General features: G+C 43.8%; 1 protein-coding gene across 6 annotated transcripts in view; it reads right to left on the bottom strand.

The window, feature by feature from the left end:
- Positions 1-16,475, bottom strand: part of shroom3 (shroom family member 3) — a 170,628-nt gene that overhangs the window by 27,299 nt on the left and 126,854 nt on the right. For all 6 annotated transcript variants that reach the window (XM_041190643.1, XM_041190671.1, XM_041190662.1 and 3 more), the window contains exons 3-4: positions 9,148-12,511; positions 3,342-3,445 (exon numbers count right to left, since the gene is read on the bottom strand). In XM_041190643.1, coding sequence (XP_041046577.1) covers positions 3,342-3,445; positions 9,148-12,511 — 3,468 coding nt within the window. The remainder of the gene's footprint in view (positions 1-3,341; positions 3,446-9,147; positions 12,512-16,475) is intronic.

Below are 16,475 nucleotides of genomic sequence, written 5' to 3'. Positions count from 1 at the left end.
TGGAATCGTTTGTTGCTTTAACCATAACACAGCACAATACAACTGGCCTACAGACATATTCAGTCCTTTATGTTGTGCAATAGAATCATCTAGGGCAGTAGATGCATTTTTCTAGGATGAATTGGAGAATTGATGGCAGGTACTAACTCTGTTGCGCAAACTCCTTGCATTTGAGTAAACTTATTTAGCAGCTGCATTTGTTTTTTATTCATTCATGGGATGTGGGCTTCACTGGCTGGGCCAGCATTTATTGCCCATCCCAAATTGCCCTTGAGCAGGTGGTGGCGAGCTGCCTTCTTGACCTGCTGCAGTCCATGTGGTGTAGGCACATCCACAGTGCTGTTAGGAAGGGAGCTCCAGGATTTTGACCCAGCGACAGTGAAGGAACGGTGATATATTTCTAAGTCAGGATGGTGAGTGGTTTGAAGGGGAACTTCCAGGTGGTGGTGTTCCCATGTGTCTGTTGCCCTTGTCCTTCTAGATGGTAGTGGTCATGGGTTTGGAAGGCGCTATCTAAGGAGACTTGGTGAGTTTTTGCAGTGCATCTTGTAGATGATACACATTGCTGCCACTGTTCGTCAGTGATGGAGGGAGTGAATGTTTGTGGATGGGGTACCAATCAAGTGGGCTGCTTTTCCTGGATAGTGTCAAGCTCTTGGAGTGTTGTTGGGGCTGCTTTTCCTGGATAGTGTCAAGCTCTTGGAGTGTTGTTGGAGCTGCACTCATCCAGGCAAGTGGAGAGTATTCCATCACACTCCTGACTCGTGCCTTATAGATGGTGGACAGGTGGATAATGGGAGGGGGTTCAGTAATGGTAATGCCATTGAATATCATGGGGCGTTGGTTAGATTCTCTCTTGTCAGAGATGGTCATGGCCTGGCACTTGTGTGGTGCAAATGTTACTTGCCACTTGTCAGCCCAAGCCTGGATATTGTCCAGGTCTTGCTGCATTTGGACATGGACTGCTCTAGAATCTGAGGAGTTGTGAATGGTGCTGAACATTGTGCAATCATCAGTGAACATCCCCATTTCTGACCTTATGCTGGAAGGAGGTCACTGACGAAGCAGCTGAAGATGGTTGGGCTGAGGACACTGAGGAACTTCTGCAGTAATGTCCTGGAACTGAGATAAATGAGCAACAACTACAACCATCTTCCTTTTTGCTGGGTATGACTCCAACCAGCTGAGAATTTCCCCGATTCCCATTGACTCCAGTTTTGCTGGGGCCCCTTGATGGCACACTCGGTCAAATGCTGTCTTGATGTCAAGGGCAGTCACTCTCACCTCATCTCTGAAATCCAGCTCTTTTGCCCATGTTTGAACCAAGGCTGTAATGAGGTCAGGAGCTGAGTGGCCCTGGAGGAACCCAAACAGAGCATCAGTGAGCAGATTATTGTTAAGCAAGTGCCACTTGATAGCACTTGGATGACCCCTTCCATTACTTTACTGATGACAGAAGTAGGCTGATGGGGTGGTAATTGAGTTGGGTTTCCTCGGCTTTTTGTAGACAGGACATCCCCAGGCAATTTTCCATGTTGCTGGGTAGATGCCAGTGTTGTAGCTGTACTGGAACAGCTTGGCTAGGGGCACAGCAAATTCTGGAGCACAAGTGCTCAGCGCTATTGCCGGAATGTTGCCAGGGCCCATAGCCTTTACAGTATCCAGTGCCTTCAGCTGTTTCTTGATATCATGGGGAGTGAATTGAATTGGCTGAAGACTGGCATCTGTGATATTGGGGACCTCCAGAGGAGACTGAGATGGATCATCCACTTGGCATTTCTGGCTGATGATTGTTGTGAATTCTTCAGCCTTTTCTTTTGCACTTATGTGCTGGACTCTTCCATCATTGAGGATGGGATTATTTGTGGAGCCTCCTCCTCCCCCAAGTTGTTTAACTGCCCACCACCATTCAAGAGTGGATGAGGCAGCACTGCAGATCTTAGATCTGACCCGTTGGTTGTGGAATCGCTTAGCTCTGTCTATCACTTCCTGCTTATGCTATTTGGCAGCTTCACCAGGCTGACACCTCATTTTCAGGTATGCCTGGTGTTGCTCCTGACATGCCCTCCTGCACTCATCATTGAACCAGGGTTGATTCCCTGGCTTGGTGGTAATTGTAGAGTGGGGGATACGCCGGGCCATGAGGTTATAGGTTGTTGCTGAATGCAATTCTGCTTCTGCTGATGGCCCACAGCACCTCATGGTTGCCCAGTCTTGGTGTGCTGGGTCTGTTCAAAATTGATCCCATTTAGCACAGCAGTAGTGCCACACAACACGATGGAGGGTATCCTCAATGTGAAGGCGGGACTTCGTCTCCATAAGGACTGAGCGGTGGTCACTCCTACCAATACTGTCATGGACAGATGCATCTGCAGCAGACAGGTTGGTGAGGATGAGGTCAAGTATGTTTTTCCCTCTTCTTGGTTCCCTCACCACCTGCCGCAGGCCCAGTCTAGCATCTGTGTCCTTTAGGATTTGGCCGGCTAGATTGGTAGTGATGCTACTGAACCACTCTTGGTGATGGACATAAAGTCCCCGGCCCAGAGTACATGCTGTGCCCTTGTCACGCTCAGTGCTCAGTGGTGTTCAACATGGAGGAGTACTGATTCATCAACTGAACGGAGAGGGGAGGGGTGCGGTATGTGGTAATCAGCAAGAGGTTTCCCTTGCTCATGTTTGACCTGATGCCTTGAGACATGGTGGGGTCTGGAGTCAATGTCAAGGATTCCAGGGCAACTTCCTCCTGACTGTATTCCACTGTACTGCCACCTCTGCCGGTGGGACAGGACATATCCAGGGATGATGATGGTGGTGTCTGAGACATGATCTGTTAGGTACGATTCTGTTAGTATGACTATTTCAGGCTGTTGCTTGACTAGTCTGTGAGACAGCTCTCCCAGATGTTATTAAGGAGGACTTTGCAGGGTCGACAAGACTGAGATTGAAGTCGTCATTTCCAGTGCCTAGATTGATGGTGACAGTCCATCCGGTTCCATTTTTAGTGGATTAGTGCAACCGGGTGGATGGCTAGGCCATTCAGAGAGCATTTACGAGGTGGATCTGGAGCAGGCAAAGTTGTCAGATTTCCTTTTCTAAAGTACATTAGTGAACCAGATGGGTTTTTATGGCAATTGACAATGGTTTCATGGTCATCATTCCACTTTTAATTGTAGATATTTACTGAATTCAAATTTCACAATCTGCCACGATGGGATTCGAACTCCAGAGCATTAAACTGGGTCTCTGGATTACGAGTCCAACGATAATACCACTACGCCACCACCTCACCCAAGAAGTCATTGGATAAAATCCATTGCAGCAATAATCACAATCTTACATACCCATGAATGCTGCCCAAACAGTCAGTGCCCATCAACTTAGATGAAAAAGAAATTGGATCCTTTCCAGAGAGGCCGAATGGTCTGTTCATGGCACAGAGAACATCCTAGAAAGAAAACAAAGGGCATTTACAATCTAACCCAGTCAACATAATGTAGGAACTGGATGTCCTGACTAAATATCAAAAAAGTGTATAAAATATATTCAGAACAATGAGCTTCTAAGATATCACTGACCTATGCAGGTGGGCCAGAAACAGTTGTTTTTTCTAAATCTTCTTCCCTCCTCTGAAGCCATAAACTCGTGCAGTGAATGTGAAGAAGATATTTGACTGTGGAAACCTTCACAAATCCCAATCCTCCCTTCCTCCCTCAGCTGATAGCCACACCACTACTTTTTCCACCAGGAGTTACTTAATAATGCATAAAACCAGGAATCCCAGCTGATTCATTCCGCCCCTAATCCAGAGACATCATCACTGGATGCAACACCTAAACTGCTGCTCCGACAGGGATCTATTGGTTTGAATGGAATCCGGAATATTCTTGGAAGCTAAATCTGCCTGACAATGCCTTTATTCACTGAGCTATTGCACAAGTTATTAATTTCTTTCTGATAGATGTATATGTGAATGTTGACTACGCTGCCTTAACATTAATGGGGTGAGGAGTGATGTATCAATTTTAGTCACTCTCCAACAAAATACACATTAGAATGCTGCATGTTAACCACATGTCTGAAGAATCTGACAGTAAGTGACTTTTACATCCTTCCAGCTCCCAATAATTGAATGTTTCCTTTGTCTCCAGCTGGCAGATGCAATACCAGTGTTTCTAATCTTAGCAAACTGAATCTGTTGGAACGCCTTAGTCCCAGTTCCTCAATGGCATGGATTTTAGTTTTCGTTATTGGGCAGAAAACTGGTGGTAGACTGGTGGCTGCTCAGCACATACCCCATCCAATTTTTCTTTCCACTCAAGGCGTTGGCCTAATTGACTATAAAATTGATATTTACAACTAACTTAATTATGATGTCACTGCCATCCACAAATGTGCTTTCCAGCTGGGATCAAGGGGAGATGGTGGTGCAGTGATAATGTCACTAGACCATTAATCCAGGACATGGGTTCACACCCCACCACAGCAGCTGGTGGAATTTAAATTCAATTGATAAATCTGGAATATGACGCTAGTCTGAGTAATGGTGATCATGGCAACTATCATCGATTGTTGAAAAAAATCCAGCTACCCTGCCTGAGATCAGATACTTTGGTGGAGACCGGTTACCAGTAACTTTCAGGTCTGTGTGGCTCAGCTCCCAATTGGGCAGTACGCAGTCCAAAATGAGTCACTGAGAGAAGCTTTGAGGAGATTACATTTGATGGATTATTTTGACAGATGTGAACCAATTATTTAGATCGATGCCTGGTAGAAGGCCACATATTATAGTAGGTCTGGAGACAGATGAATTTAGATCAATGGAGCGCAAAGAAGCACCATAGGACTTACTGGCACGAAATAATAACAAGTTGCTTTGCCTGTCGAGGCCCTGATTTTCTCTCACCACTTATTGTGAGGTTAAAAAGCTCCCACTCTAAGCTTATTCAGAAAAAATGCACAGGCCAAGACTGTACATGCCAAATGGAAAAAAAAAGCCTTCTAATCTCCAAAAAATGCACAAACTCAGCCTGCAGACTGCTGTTATAACATTAATTAAAGAATAAATTAGCTACTAAATAAAAGCACACAGGGAAAATAATGAAACAATTTGCATTTCCTGACCAAGACAAACAGCAGCAAGTGTGTATACTTAGCCCTGCTTCTGTTTAAATAAAAATAAAGCCTCCACTGCATTGTTGTTTTGATTTAATCTGATGATCCAGATAGAGACATTATCAATCGTACTTGTTGAGAGGTTATCAGAGTCTGGTTATGATTTTATGCTGTTTATACTTTATCGATTAGATATAATACATTATTTGTGTTGATGCCGACTGCGTCAACTCCCGACAGCTCAGGAGTGAGAACGGCAAGATCATAGTCCAGCAACTGTTGGGAGAGAACCTTAAAGAAATCATTTCACTCCACCTCAGCTTTCTACCGACTGAAAGGTAACTGCAATTGCTTTTAACACTTGAAAATCTCCCAGGCAGTTAATTGTATTGCCAGGGCCATTTTAAAATGTAGTTTTTAATCTTTTCAGTGCTGGAGTACTCGCCAGATTTATGCTAACATTAAACTTAACCAGCGTTTGAACCCAACTGAGCATAGTTCTGTCCAACCATGTGAACCAACAATTATTATTCTGAGGCACCGTTGTGAGCGGCCAGTAAACCGGTACCCCGAGCATAATTGTGTCATGAGAGTCACTGCAACATGATGACTGACATTAAAGACTGATAAATACCTGTGCTATTCATCAACACAGACAGATAAAACCTTTGATGAGAGGATGCAATTAATGGCTAGTGTAGGATTACAAAGGATTTCCGGAAAGCTGATAGTCTGGTATTCTAACTGTAGAAATTTAGCCAAGTCCTGGCAAATTCTCTTTTGATTATTTTAGAACTTGTCAAGCACAGGATAGTTCCCATGACCTGAAACAAAAATCATTACTTTTTTAAAAAATATCTTGAAGCAATCTTAGATGACAATTGGTGACTCTACGCACATGCCTCATTAAATTGCTCCATAGCAGATTCTGTATTAATCAATATTAATATATTTTTATCTCTGCTTTTTATCTCTACCTTTTAGCCTTTTTCGAATCCTTCACCCCACCCCACCCCCACTAGGGCTATCTGTACCTTGCTCTTCCTGCTTTCTACCCTTAATTAGCACATTCCATTAGATAATATCACCACCTTCAACACCTCTTTGTCCTTTTGTTTGTGACATCTTTTGGTTATCTCCATCTATCACTGGCCCTCTATCCAGCTCTACTTGTCCCAACCCTCCCCCCTTAAACCAACTTATATTTCACCCCTTTTCTATTTTTCCTTAGTTCTGTTGAAGAGTCATGCGGACTCGAAACGTTAACTGTGCTCCTCTCTGCAGATGCTGCCAGATCTGCTGAGTTTTTCCAGGTATTTTTGTTTTTGTTTTGGATTTCCAGCATCCGCAATTTTTTGCTTTTATCTGTAATAAACAATGTTGATTTCTCATTCTTGGAGTACAATTTTGAGGTTTGTAGATGATACAAACCTTGGCAACCTAATAAATAGTGAGCACGGTAATAGAAGGCTTTGGGAGGATATAGACAAACTGGTAAAATGGGCAGACACATGGCAGATGCAACTTAATCCAGTGTGAAGTGAAATACTTTTTAGGAGAAGCAAAATGGAGAGGCAGTATAATCTAAATGGTGTCATTTGAAGAAAATGAGAGACCTGCGGCAGAGTTTTCAGGACGGTGGGTGGCTGCGATCGGCGGGCCCGGGAGTGGCCAGGGAACGGACCGCTGACCACGATTGGTCCCCGACTGTGATTTCAACTCTGGCTGGCCAATTGACGGCCAGCCAGCGTGAAAGGCGCACTGAAAGGTTCAGTGCTGCTGGGGTGGGGGTGGGAAGAGGGCGAGTCAGCGCGGGTGCGGGGAGAGCGCGGAAGGAAAGCTCCCTGATGGCAGAGAGCTGCCTCAGGGAACTGACAAATTTAAAATCAATAAAGACAGAATTTAAAATCTAGAAAAAATATCCACGCATCAGAATGAGGCACCTTTGTGTGGTCATTACAAAAATTCTGTGCATAGAATTTATTTTTTAAATTTAATTACGGAAACCTCATCCCACCCTTGGATAAGGTTTCCTGAAAAACGCAAAGGCCACCTGGCCGATTTGCCCACCCGCCAACCGTAAGGTTGGATGGGCAGCAAAAAAATCCCTGTTAATTGAAACATTAATGGCCTTAATAGGCCTCCTCTTAATTGTCAACAGGCACATTGCCGACTCTCGCGCGCGCCCATCAAAATATCTCATGAGTGCACGATGACGTCGGGACACTTGCCTGACGTCATCACGTGCTATTTCACGCTCCAGTATGTCGGATGCGCCTGGCGATACATCTTCAAGGCTGCAGGGCAAGTTGGGAAGGTGGTTAAGTAAACATATGGATATTTGGCTTTGTAAATAAAACTAATAAAATAAAATAAATTAAATACAAAAATTGGGAAGTCATGATAAACTTTTACAAATTTCTGGTTAGGCATCAGCTTGAACAGTGTGTGGAATTTTGGGTACCCCACTTAGGAGGGATATCAAGGCCTAGGCGAGGGTACAAAGTTGCGGGGAGGGGGGGCAGGGGTGGTTACTAAGACGTTATTGTGGTGTGGGAGTTGGGTTACGTGGAGAAAATGGCGAAGTTGGGACTGTTCTCCACAGAACAGAGAAGGTTACAGGGAGACCTAAGAGATATTCAAAATTGAGCAGTTTCAGCAGAGCAAGCAGGGGAAACTGTTTTCTATGGCAACTGGGTCAGTATTCAGAAATTATAAATTTAAAATAATTGGCAGAAGATCTAGAGGGGAAATGAGGAGGAATTTCTTCACACCAAGGTTGCTAAAGATCTGGAAAACACTTCCTGAAAGGGTGATGCTATTAGATTCTATAGGAACTTTCAAAGTACAATTGGACATTACTTGAAGAGGACTAGTTTGTAAGGTTATGGGGAAAAAGCTGGGGGTTGAGACTAAATTTGTCAGCACCTTCAACGAGCCGGCACAGGCATATCAGGCAGAAAGGCCTCTTCTGCACTATAAGATTTCATGATCCAAACTGACTGAATAATTCCAATTTTGATGCCATCCGGGGATTTATAATTTCCTCTTACCTTACCAGGCATATTATTTGGAAACGACGACAAATGTAGAGCATAGAAAATATTCTACCAAGGTAAACTTTCTGTGGTGTTAACTTACACCTCAGTTCTCAGTATTTTACAAAAATATCACACCCCACTGCAAAACCATCAGTCTACCTTTTACATACAGCACACTAAACACTAATTTCTCAGCTATATGGCAGCTTTTGCTATAAGAGCTATTTATTCAATTCCCAGTTTTCTCCTCTCTTCTGAAGGTGAAGACTCATGCACAGCTATGGTTCCCATCCCTACGGTACATTGTCAATGTGTGATCTTTGACAGTGAATACTGGTGGCTTCATTGTCTGTGAAAGGCCTCATGGCTAAGCTAAACCGAAGTAGATGTTCACTCAACACCCATAGATGCACATTTCCTGCATGGTCATTGGATTATGGTCAGGTGAGGAAGACCCTGGCTAAAGTTTACATTCCTTAGCCCAGGAACTTTGAGGGCAATAATAGCACCTGCCCCAATCCCTTCAGCTGAAACAAAAGCAGAAAATGCTGGAAACACTCGGCAGGTCAGGCAGCATTTGCGGAGAGAGAAACAGTTAATTTTTAAGCACTGTGACCTTTTATCAGAGTTCTGATGAAAGGCCATCGACTTGAAACATCAATTCTGTTTCTCTCTCCACAGATGACTGGCTGAGTGCTTCCAGCATTTTCTGTTTTTATTTCGGATTTCCAACATCCGCAGAATGTTGTTTTTGTCTCTTCAGCTGAGGTCATCCAGACTCTCGGGAAGAAAGTCGGGAGCTTCCTCGTCTTTATAGTCCAGCACCACAGCAGCTGCTGCCTCTACTACTACTGGGCTGATGGAAGAGCCAAAATGATCATTTCCATCATCGGCTGGTCGGATGAATTGAATGTGAGATACTGGCATTGTAAATGCTCTTCTTCATGGCCAATGTTGCCCCTTCAACTCAATTGTCCATAAACATTGCACCTACCTCCGAGATCATCTCAGTTGACGGCGATGACCTTGACCGAACGTGGACAGCTACTGGGTTTTCCGGTCTTTCGAGTAGGTTGTCAGCAGATGCAAACTTTCCAGAATTCCTTGCAGACGAGTGCCTATCAAACACTGGCTGTTGCTGATGAGGGTATTGATTTTTACGGGGCTGATTGTAAGCTCGGACTGGATCCTGAGGAGCTATTTTATTCAGTATTAACTCTGAGCCATACGTGCGCTCCATTTTCATTCTGTGCTGGTTCAGTGAGGCGCCGCTGCCAGCCTGATGTGCATCGCCATACAAATCAAAGCTGCCCGATAGTCCAGGGGGGAGTGTCAAGGAAACATGAGCTGTTTCGGGCAATCTTTCAACAGGCTGGCGGCCATAGATGCTCTGATCAAGCAGTGAGCTCATACTCGAACAGGAGGAAAGGCTCTGATCATCAGATCTGCTTAGCTGAAGGTAAACACTTTGCGATCGTTCCTGAACAACTCCAGTTTCTTGCACGATAGGTCTTTTGCCTGTTTTCCGATGAATGTAATCAGCCAGTGCATTCTGCTGGATCTGTTTCAGTTCAGGCTTAGAAAGGTTCACTGTTGACAAGGTCCTGCCATCTCTTTCGAAAAGCCTCCGCCTGTCTGCTACGGATCTCAGTTCCGTGGGCTCTGGGAAAGTAAAAGTCCGATCTTTTTTATGCTGACCGGCAAATGAGGTTTCATTGTCAGATACTCCCAGCTCATTTATTTTCTCAGGCTCCGAGTATGATCGTTTCTTCTGCTCGGCTGTCAAGCGCTTCCTGTTTCCAATGCGTGCTACATGATGACTGCTTTGAAGCTCTTTGCTGCTGAAATCTGGTGTAGGATTCCTCACTTCTGTTGGCGTGACACAATGCCTTTCCTTTGGTATGTGTAAGAGCTTCACCTGAGACACTGACCCAACATGGGCCGAGGCTGGCCTATCAGGAGCCTTTTGTTTGTTCGCATATGGAGAGGTTAAATCCAGATCTTTACGCCGGAAAGAAGTGGCCCTCAGCACCTTGCTTTGAGCATCCTTCAGACTGTTTCTGTAAGCTCGGTTAAATGCATTATCAGGGGGAGAGCCTGAAAGATCATCTTCCCAGAGGGTGTCTTTTTCACCTTTATCCATCAGCTGGATAGAACTCTTGCTCTTGCTGAGCTGGGCTCCCTTGTTTGCAATGGGAACTGAAGCACGGTTGCACCTTTGTGCAGATTTAGCAGGAAACTGCAGCTCTCCATCCTGACGCCTCAGTTCCTCTAATTTGTTACCTGCATCTCTGCTCTCGCACGTCAAATGATGCAAGATAGGGGTCTTGTCTGCAGTTATTAAGTTGTTCATCGAAGCTGATGGCTGCCTTGCTGGTTGGCCTTCTGTGATACTGCATCTGTTCCTAAGATCATCCATGCAGTTAATTGAACTTCTCGCACTGGAAGACTGGCTTAACCTAACAGAGTCTGAACCATAGTGAAATCCTCGGGTATTTGGAACTCTCTCACTGTCGTGCTCGCGTTGTTCAATCTTATTGACAGTCTCGAGCACAGAGGAGCGTTTTGCCATTTCAGGTTTTCCAAACTGGCCACTCTGGGAGCTTTGGGTGCTACTGGTACTATACCGTGACCTGCTGAAATCAAATTTGTTTTGCTGCTCTTGACACTGGTTCTGCTCCTCATATTGTGGTTGCACAAATGGAGACTGAGCTGTGTTGATTATGTCACTGTAGCGTTTAGGACACAATTGCCTTTCATAGTTACTCCAGTGATCAGAGACCTGCTCTTTACAGTCCGGACTCCATTTTTGAGATAATCGGCTCTCATTGTAACTTTCCCACTGCTGTAATGTTTTTGCATCCAAACTTTGTTGCCTACGGTGGACCATTTTACTTTCTTGGTGGTTCTGCCACAGAGGAGAGCTTTGTTTGTTTCGGTTCTCATCCTGCATCCGAGATGGATGATTTTCTTGTTCAGTCTTCCTCTGATAGGACTCTCCATCTGCCTGACCTTTGCCTTGCCAGCTCTCAGCTCGCTGTCTGGATGGGACTTTCTCACTGCTTTTTCTTCTTTGCTGTGCTTGTGGAGGTTCGATATTTCTACAACGATACTGTGCATCACTTGTGCTGCTGCTGGCACTGGCTGGAGAACTGTGACAAGACAGTGGGCCAATATCAGGAGACACTGGAGCAGTGTCAGGAGAACATTTTGAATCAGAGAAGGCATGCACCTTGTAGTGACCATATTGTCCCTCTGGGTGATCTGACATCTTCTCATATTCATTGTTAGAATCAAGGTGTGCAGCATTGGGTTGATAAAGGGCAGACTTATTGATGATGCTTTGGTTTTTGCTTTCCTCTACATTGCACGGAGTACATTTAGTCCTTTCAGTTGAATTTTGAGTGCCATGTGTATTTTCTCTACTTAGAGCAGGGTAGAGTAACCCGTTATTAGTGTTTTGATGCAAACAGTTAGTGTTGTTGGTTGGTGCCTGGGCATACCTTGGTTCAGGCTGAGGCACTGGATAAATTCCAGTTGGTAGCATTGCTTGACCTGGTTGTGGTGCTTGAGTGTAACTGTGCCTAGGCTGAACAGCTGGGCTACTTTCCGGGCTCTTCTCCAACACCGTGTTGAGTTGTCCTTCTATAAATACAGGCTTCAGTAGATGGGTTTGCCCACAAGAACCCGTGTTGATATGGTGAGGCCACGCTCCCTTTGGCTGAGGTCGAACAGGCTTGGCCTGTCCATCCAAACTTGACCAGGAGGTAGGTTTCTCATGACTTCTGATTGCCATGAAACTGTCACTGCGAGTTGGAGGAAGAGGTGGTGCTTTATTATCTGTCTCAAAAGAGCTTCTACTTGGGTTATTCCACACTGGTCCAATACTGTGTCTGTTGCCACTGTAGGGCTTGTAATAGCTCCTGGGATCAGTTTGGGCTCGGCTACTAGAGCTCTTAATCGTCGAAGGGCAGCTAACTTCATGCTCCTCAGATATTCCTCTCTGGGAGTCATAGACCGTTTTTACATACTTTATGTCAGCTTGTCTGATTCCTTCATGTAGACTATTCCTGGAAGGCATGTTTTCCATGGAATAAGAACGTTCAGTGCGGAAAGTTGGAGCTGGGTATTCAGGGATGCTGGAGCTTGTAGAGAAGGAGCTGTAGGCAGAGTCCCTTTTGCTATGATGGTGGGAAAGCTGATCTATGCTGTTAGTGGATTTGGCAGACGAGAGGTTGCAGGAGTGGTAAGGAGGGTTGGTATGGTCCAGGCTTTCCATGCTGCCCCTCGAGCTGTACTGATCAGGACTCCTTCTTAGATACCCGTGATCATAGCCAGAGAGGTCACTGGTCGAAGAACTGGTGAGGTAAAAGAAAAGTATTGTATCAAAGATTCGCACTGATAAATAGGTAAATTCAAACAAGAAGGAAAACTTGTTAAGATCCAGAATCGATCCTGTTCTGTGCAGTAATTCAATACATAAAATAAAAACTTAAATTAGACAGAAATAAAACAAATTCATTGCAAGAGGACTTTAGTACAAGAGCAAGGATGTCTTACTGCAGCTGTACAGGGCCTTGGTGAGATCACACTTGGAGTATTGTGCGCAGTTTTGGTCTCCTTGCCTAAGAAAGGATATACTTACCATAGAGGGAGGGCAGCAAAGATTCACCAGATGGATTCATGGGATGGCAGAATTGTTGTATGAGGAGAGATTCAGTCGACTAGGCCTGTATTCACTGGAATTTAGAAGAATGGGAGGGGATCTCATTGAAACGTACAAAATTCTGAATAAGGCTGGACAGACTAGATGCAGGGATTATGCTTCCTCTGGCTGGGGGGGGGTCTGGAACAAGGGGTCACAATCTCAGGATACTGGGTAGGCCATTTAGCACTGAGAAGAGGAGAAACTTCTTCACTCAGAGGGTGGTGAACCTGTGGAATTCTCTACCACAGAAGGCTGTGGAGGCCAAGTCACTGAATATATTTAAGAAGGAAATAGATAGATTTCTACACTCTAAAGGCATCAAGGGGTATAGGGAGAGAGCTGGAGGTATGGTGTTGAGATAGAGGATCAGCCATGATCCTATTGAATGGCAGAGCAGGCTCGAAGGGCTGAAAGACCTTCTCCTGCTTCTGTTTTCTGTTTCTATATTTACTATGTTGCCAAATGGATGCTACAATATTTATGTCACATCAACTACAAACATCAATGTTATAGTGATTAGTTAGATCAGGGTTTTAAACACCAATATTAACTTTCAGGGGACTATAAAAAAAAGTGTTCCTTATTTATGTGTTAACTTCAAATTACCGTTTGGTTTGCTGTTAACAAGTTGTCACAGTTGTAAGTTCAGTAATCAGATTATACCAGCTGATTGGCTGGGCTATGTGGCAGAATGATTTTGGGGATCTCATATTCCAGTAATGGGGGGGTGGGGGAGGAGAGATGTGAGGGGGGCACCAAAACCCACCATATCCTCCTTGATATCAAACAGAATTTGGAGCTAGGTTCCAGCCTCCATTAGCCAGGATTGGCTAGGACAAAGCTTAAACCTTACACATATTGACCCAGGGGCAAGGATGGAACCTAGAGCATATTAAAAGTTTTGGTAATAACGCACACTTCCTATAAATGCCAGACCAAATTCCTTGGAGACCTTCCCTGTCACACTCGATAGTCTTATGAAAAAGCACATTCTTCATTCATGGTAAGTAATGACCAGATGGATCTGCTTGTCTTTAAAGATAAGTTAAAAAGAAATGAAGGATTATGAAAAGTGAAAAAGAAATGAAAGAGATCCCTGTAGTTCTTTAGGTACCAGAGACCATTGTTATCATAGCTGCTAAGACGACAGTGTCACATACTAAAGAAACTGATGCAACATCAAACAGACCGCTTTCATTGTTGAAAGCATTTGAATACTGAGGTTTCTGTGTTCAGAAACCAGAGATTCCCACCAGTAGATGCCATCTCAACAGAGCACCATATTAAGACAAAATATGTACTGACCTTTTATTCGTTGTCATTTAAATAAATGGAGTTTTTGGTTTAAAGAATTTTTTTTAAGCCAGCGATGGGTGTCCCTAATTGCAAATGGCTCCGACAATCAAAACACAGAGTGACACTCATATCTGCTTTTTAAATTTATGTACGTGTATCATATCTTGGATGCCGCATACTTCATTCCAACTTCTTCCAGTATAAATTCTTATGATGATATTTATAGTGGGCACTGCCAAATAAAACCTGTCAGGTTGTCATTACACCCTCCAACCAGTGGAGGTGCTGCAGTATCATAACTACATGCTCTGCCAGTGACAATGTGACAAATTTACATCAGCAGCTTACATTATAAGTGTGTGCCTAAAAATTTATAATGGAAATAAAAATCTATGACTTTAAAGTGAGGATTGAATTGCACTTGTGCCTCCCGGTCCATTATTCCTGCCCTCTAGCTTTCCTTTACCTGTGACAATATTTCGTCTTGTACAATATCAACATATATAGCAAATCTGCTACCATCCTTGATTCCCTTCATTCACCTTCTTCCCTCTTCAAACAATTAGCATTCAATTCGGCTTCCCCTTCCCCATTCAGTGCCAACTTGCATTTGTTTCTCATTTCCAAAGCATTTGATTTAAAATCCCTCCACTACCTCAATCCATTCTACCCTTGTAACCTCTCTAGCTTTATAACGCCTCCTATAACATTCAATCCTTTGACTTTTGTGCTCCTCTCTCTCGGTAATGACAAAGTCTTTTGTTGCCCCAGTCTGACTCTCTGGAATTCACTCCGGAAATCTCTTCCGCACCTCCAACCATTATAAAAAACCTACCCATCTTTTTGATCATGCTTTTGGTCATCTGTTCTTTTTTTTTAATTTCCCACCCCAGCAAAGTACCACAGGCCATCTTCTATATTGTTGTCATTCTGAACAGATGTTGTTTCTTTCATTACCATTTCTGCAGTTTCATCTTCACGTGACTTGCAAGACATAATGGAACATATATAGCAAACTTAAATCAACTTAAACCTGGAATAGATTCAACAGACACTGAACATGGTCCTATCTACACACTTCAGAAAAGGACGTCAATGACAAGAGCAAATTACTAGGACTAAATTGCCTCTTGTTGTTCCTACACAAACTACAAAGGTCTACATAAATACTCCAATGTTACAAAGTCTCCATGCAGTGTGGAATAAAAAGCTCACTTCTTTTAACTCCACAGTGAATGAAGAGGTGGAAGGATTCCAGGCATAGCACTGTGCAATTAGAAACCTAATGTTACCCAGGATCACTTTTCTGTGTAGGCTGGATGTGCCCAGGCAACAAAAGATGTCCCTGTGGTTACTCAACGTAATGTCAACTCATAACCTCCTTGGCTGTGTTACAAAACATTGTACTTTTGGGATCCGACATTGGAGCAAGACCCCAGGTGAAGCAACTGAAATTTAACCTTGAATTTCATGTTATTCGGTGATAGATAAATTAGATAACTGAGGGCATTTGCAAGGAATTGATAATTTTAGGAAAGTGCATTAAAATCAGGTTTTGGTTCAACAACAACTATTTGCATTGATGTAGCACCTTTAGCACCTCCCTATCCTTTGATACTCTTACCTAGCAAAACTCAACCTATCCTGGTGGTAATAGCTTTAATTGACCCAGGCTCCACAGCTTTTTTGTGGGGGGTTGAGGGGGGTGGGGAGAAAGAGTTCCAGATTTCTACTGCTCTCCTGAATGGGATGGAATCTAATTTCCCTGGTTCTTGATACTCGTGACAGAGAAAAAAAGTTTCTCCACATCTACTCTCTCTGACCCTTTTAACATTTTAAAATTGCAGATAATGACAGCAGTGCAGCTCTATAAAACGATTCGGCCATGATTCAATGACTGCAGTGCACGGACGCTTATTACTACTCCCACACTTCCCACTTCCAAAGCAATGATTCAAGTCACAGCCTCACAGGCTGCATTAACCACCTGCTACCTTGCCCAAAGGGTAATGTGTGAGCCCCAACCATTTATTGACCCATGTGAAACATTCCAACAAAACCCAACCATGTCTTCACTGAAAACTCAGGCAAGCTTTCAAAAAAAAAGCCATTGGAGAGTGATCAGGGGCAGGACCCAGGAATGATTTCTGTTCTGCCTAACCCAGAGAAGCTCAGGGCAAAAGGATGCCAGCAGCTAATGCAGAGAGGTATCCTATACTTTCCAAAACAGGATTTAATTTTGCTTCAATAAAATATTAAACTGAAAGTCAACAGAGAGTAGTGTCATTTAAGAACGAACTTGCATATAAATTTCACAA

Source organism: Carcharodon carcharias, chromosome 1 (genome assembly GCF_017639515.1).
Source record: "Carcharodon carcharias isolate sCarCar2 chromosome 1, sCarCar2.pri, whole genome shotgun sequence".
In the NCBI taxonomy this organism is placed as follows: domain Eukaryota; kingdom Metazoa; phylum Chordata; class Chondrichthyes; order Lamniformes; family Lamnidae; genus Carcharodon; species Carcharodon carcharias.
The sequence above is the reverse complement of the archived record's forward strand: the minus strand, read 5'-3'. Positions and strand labels throughout refer to the sequence as shown.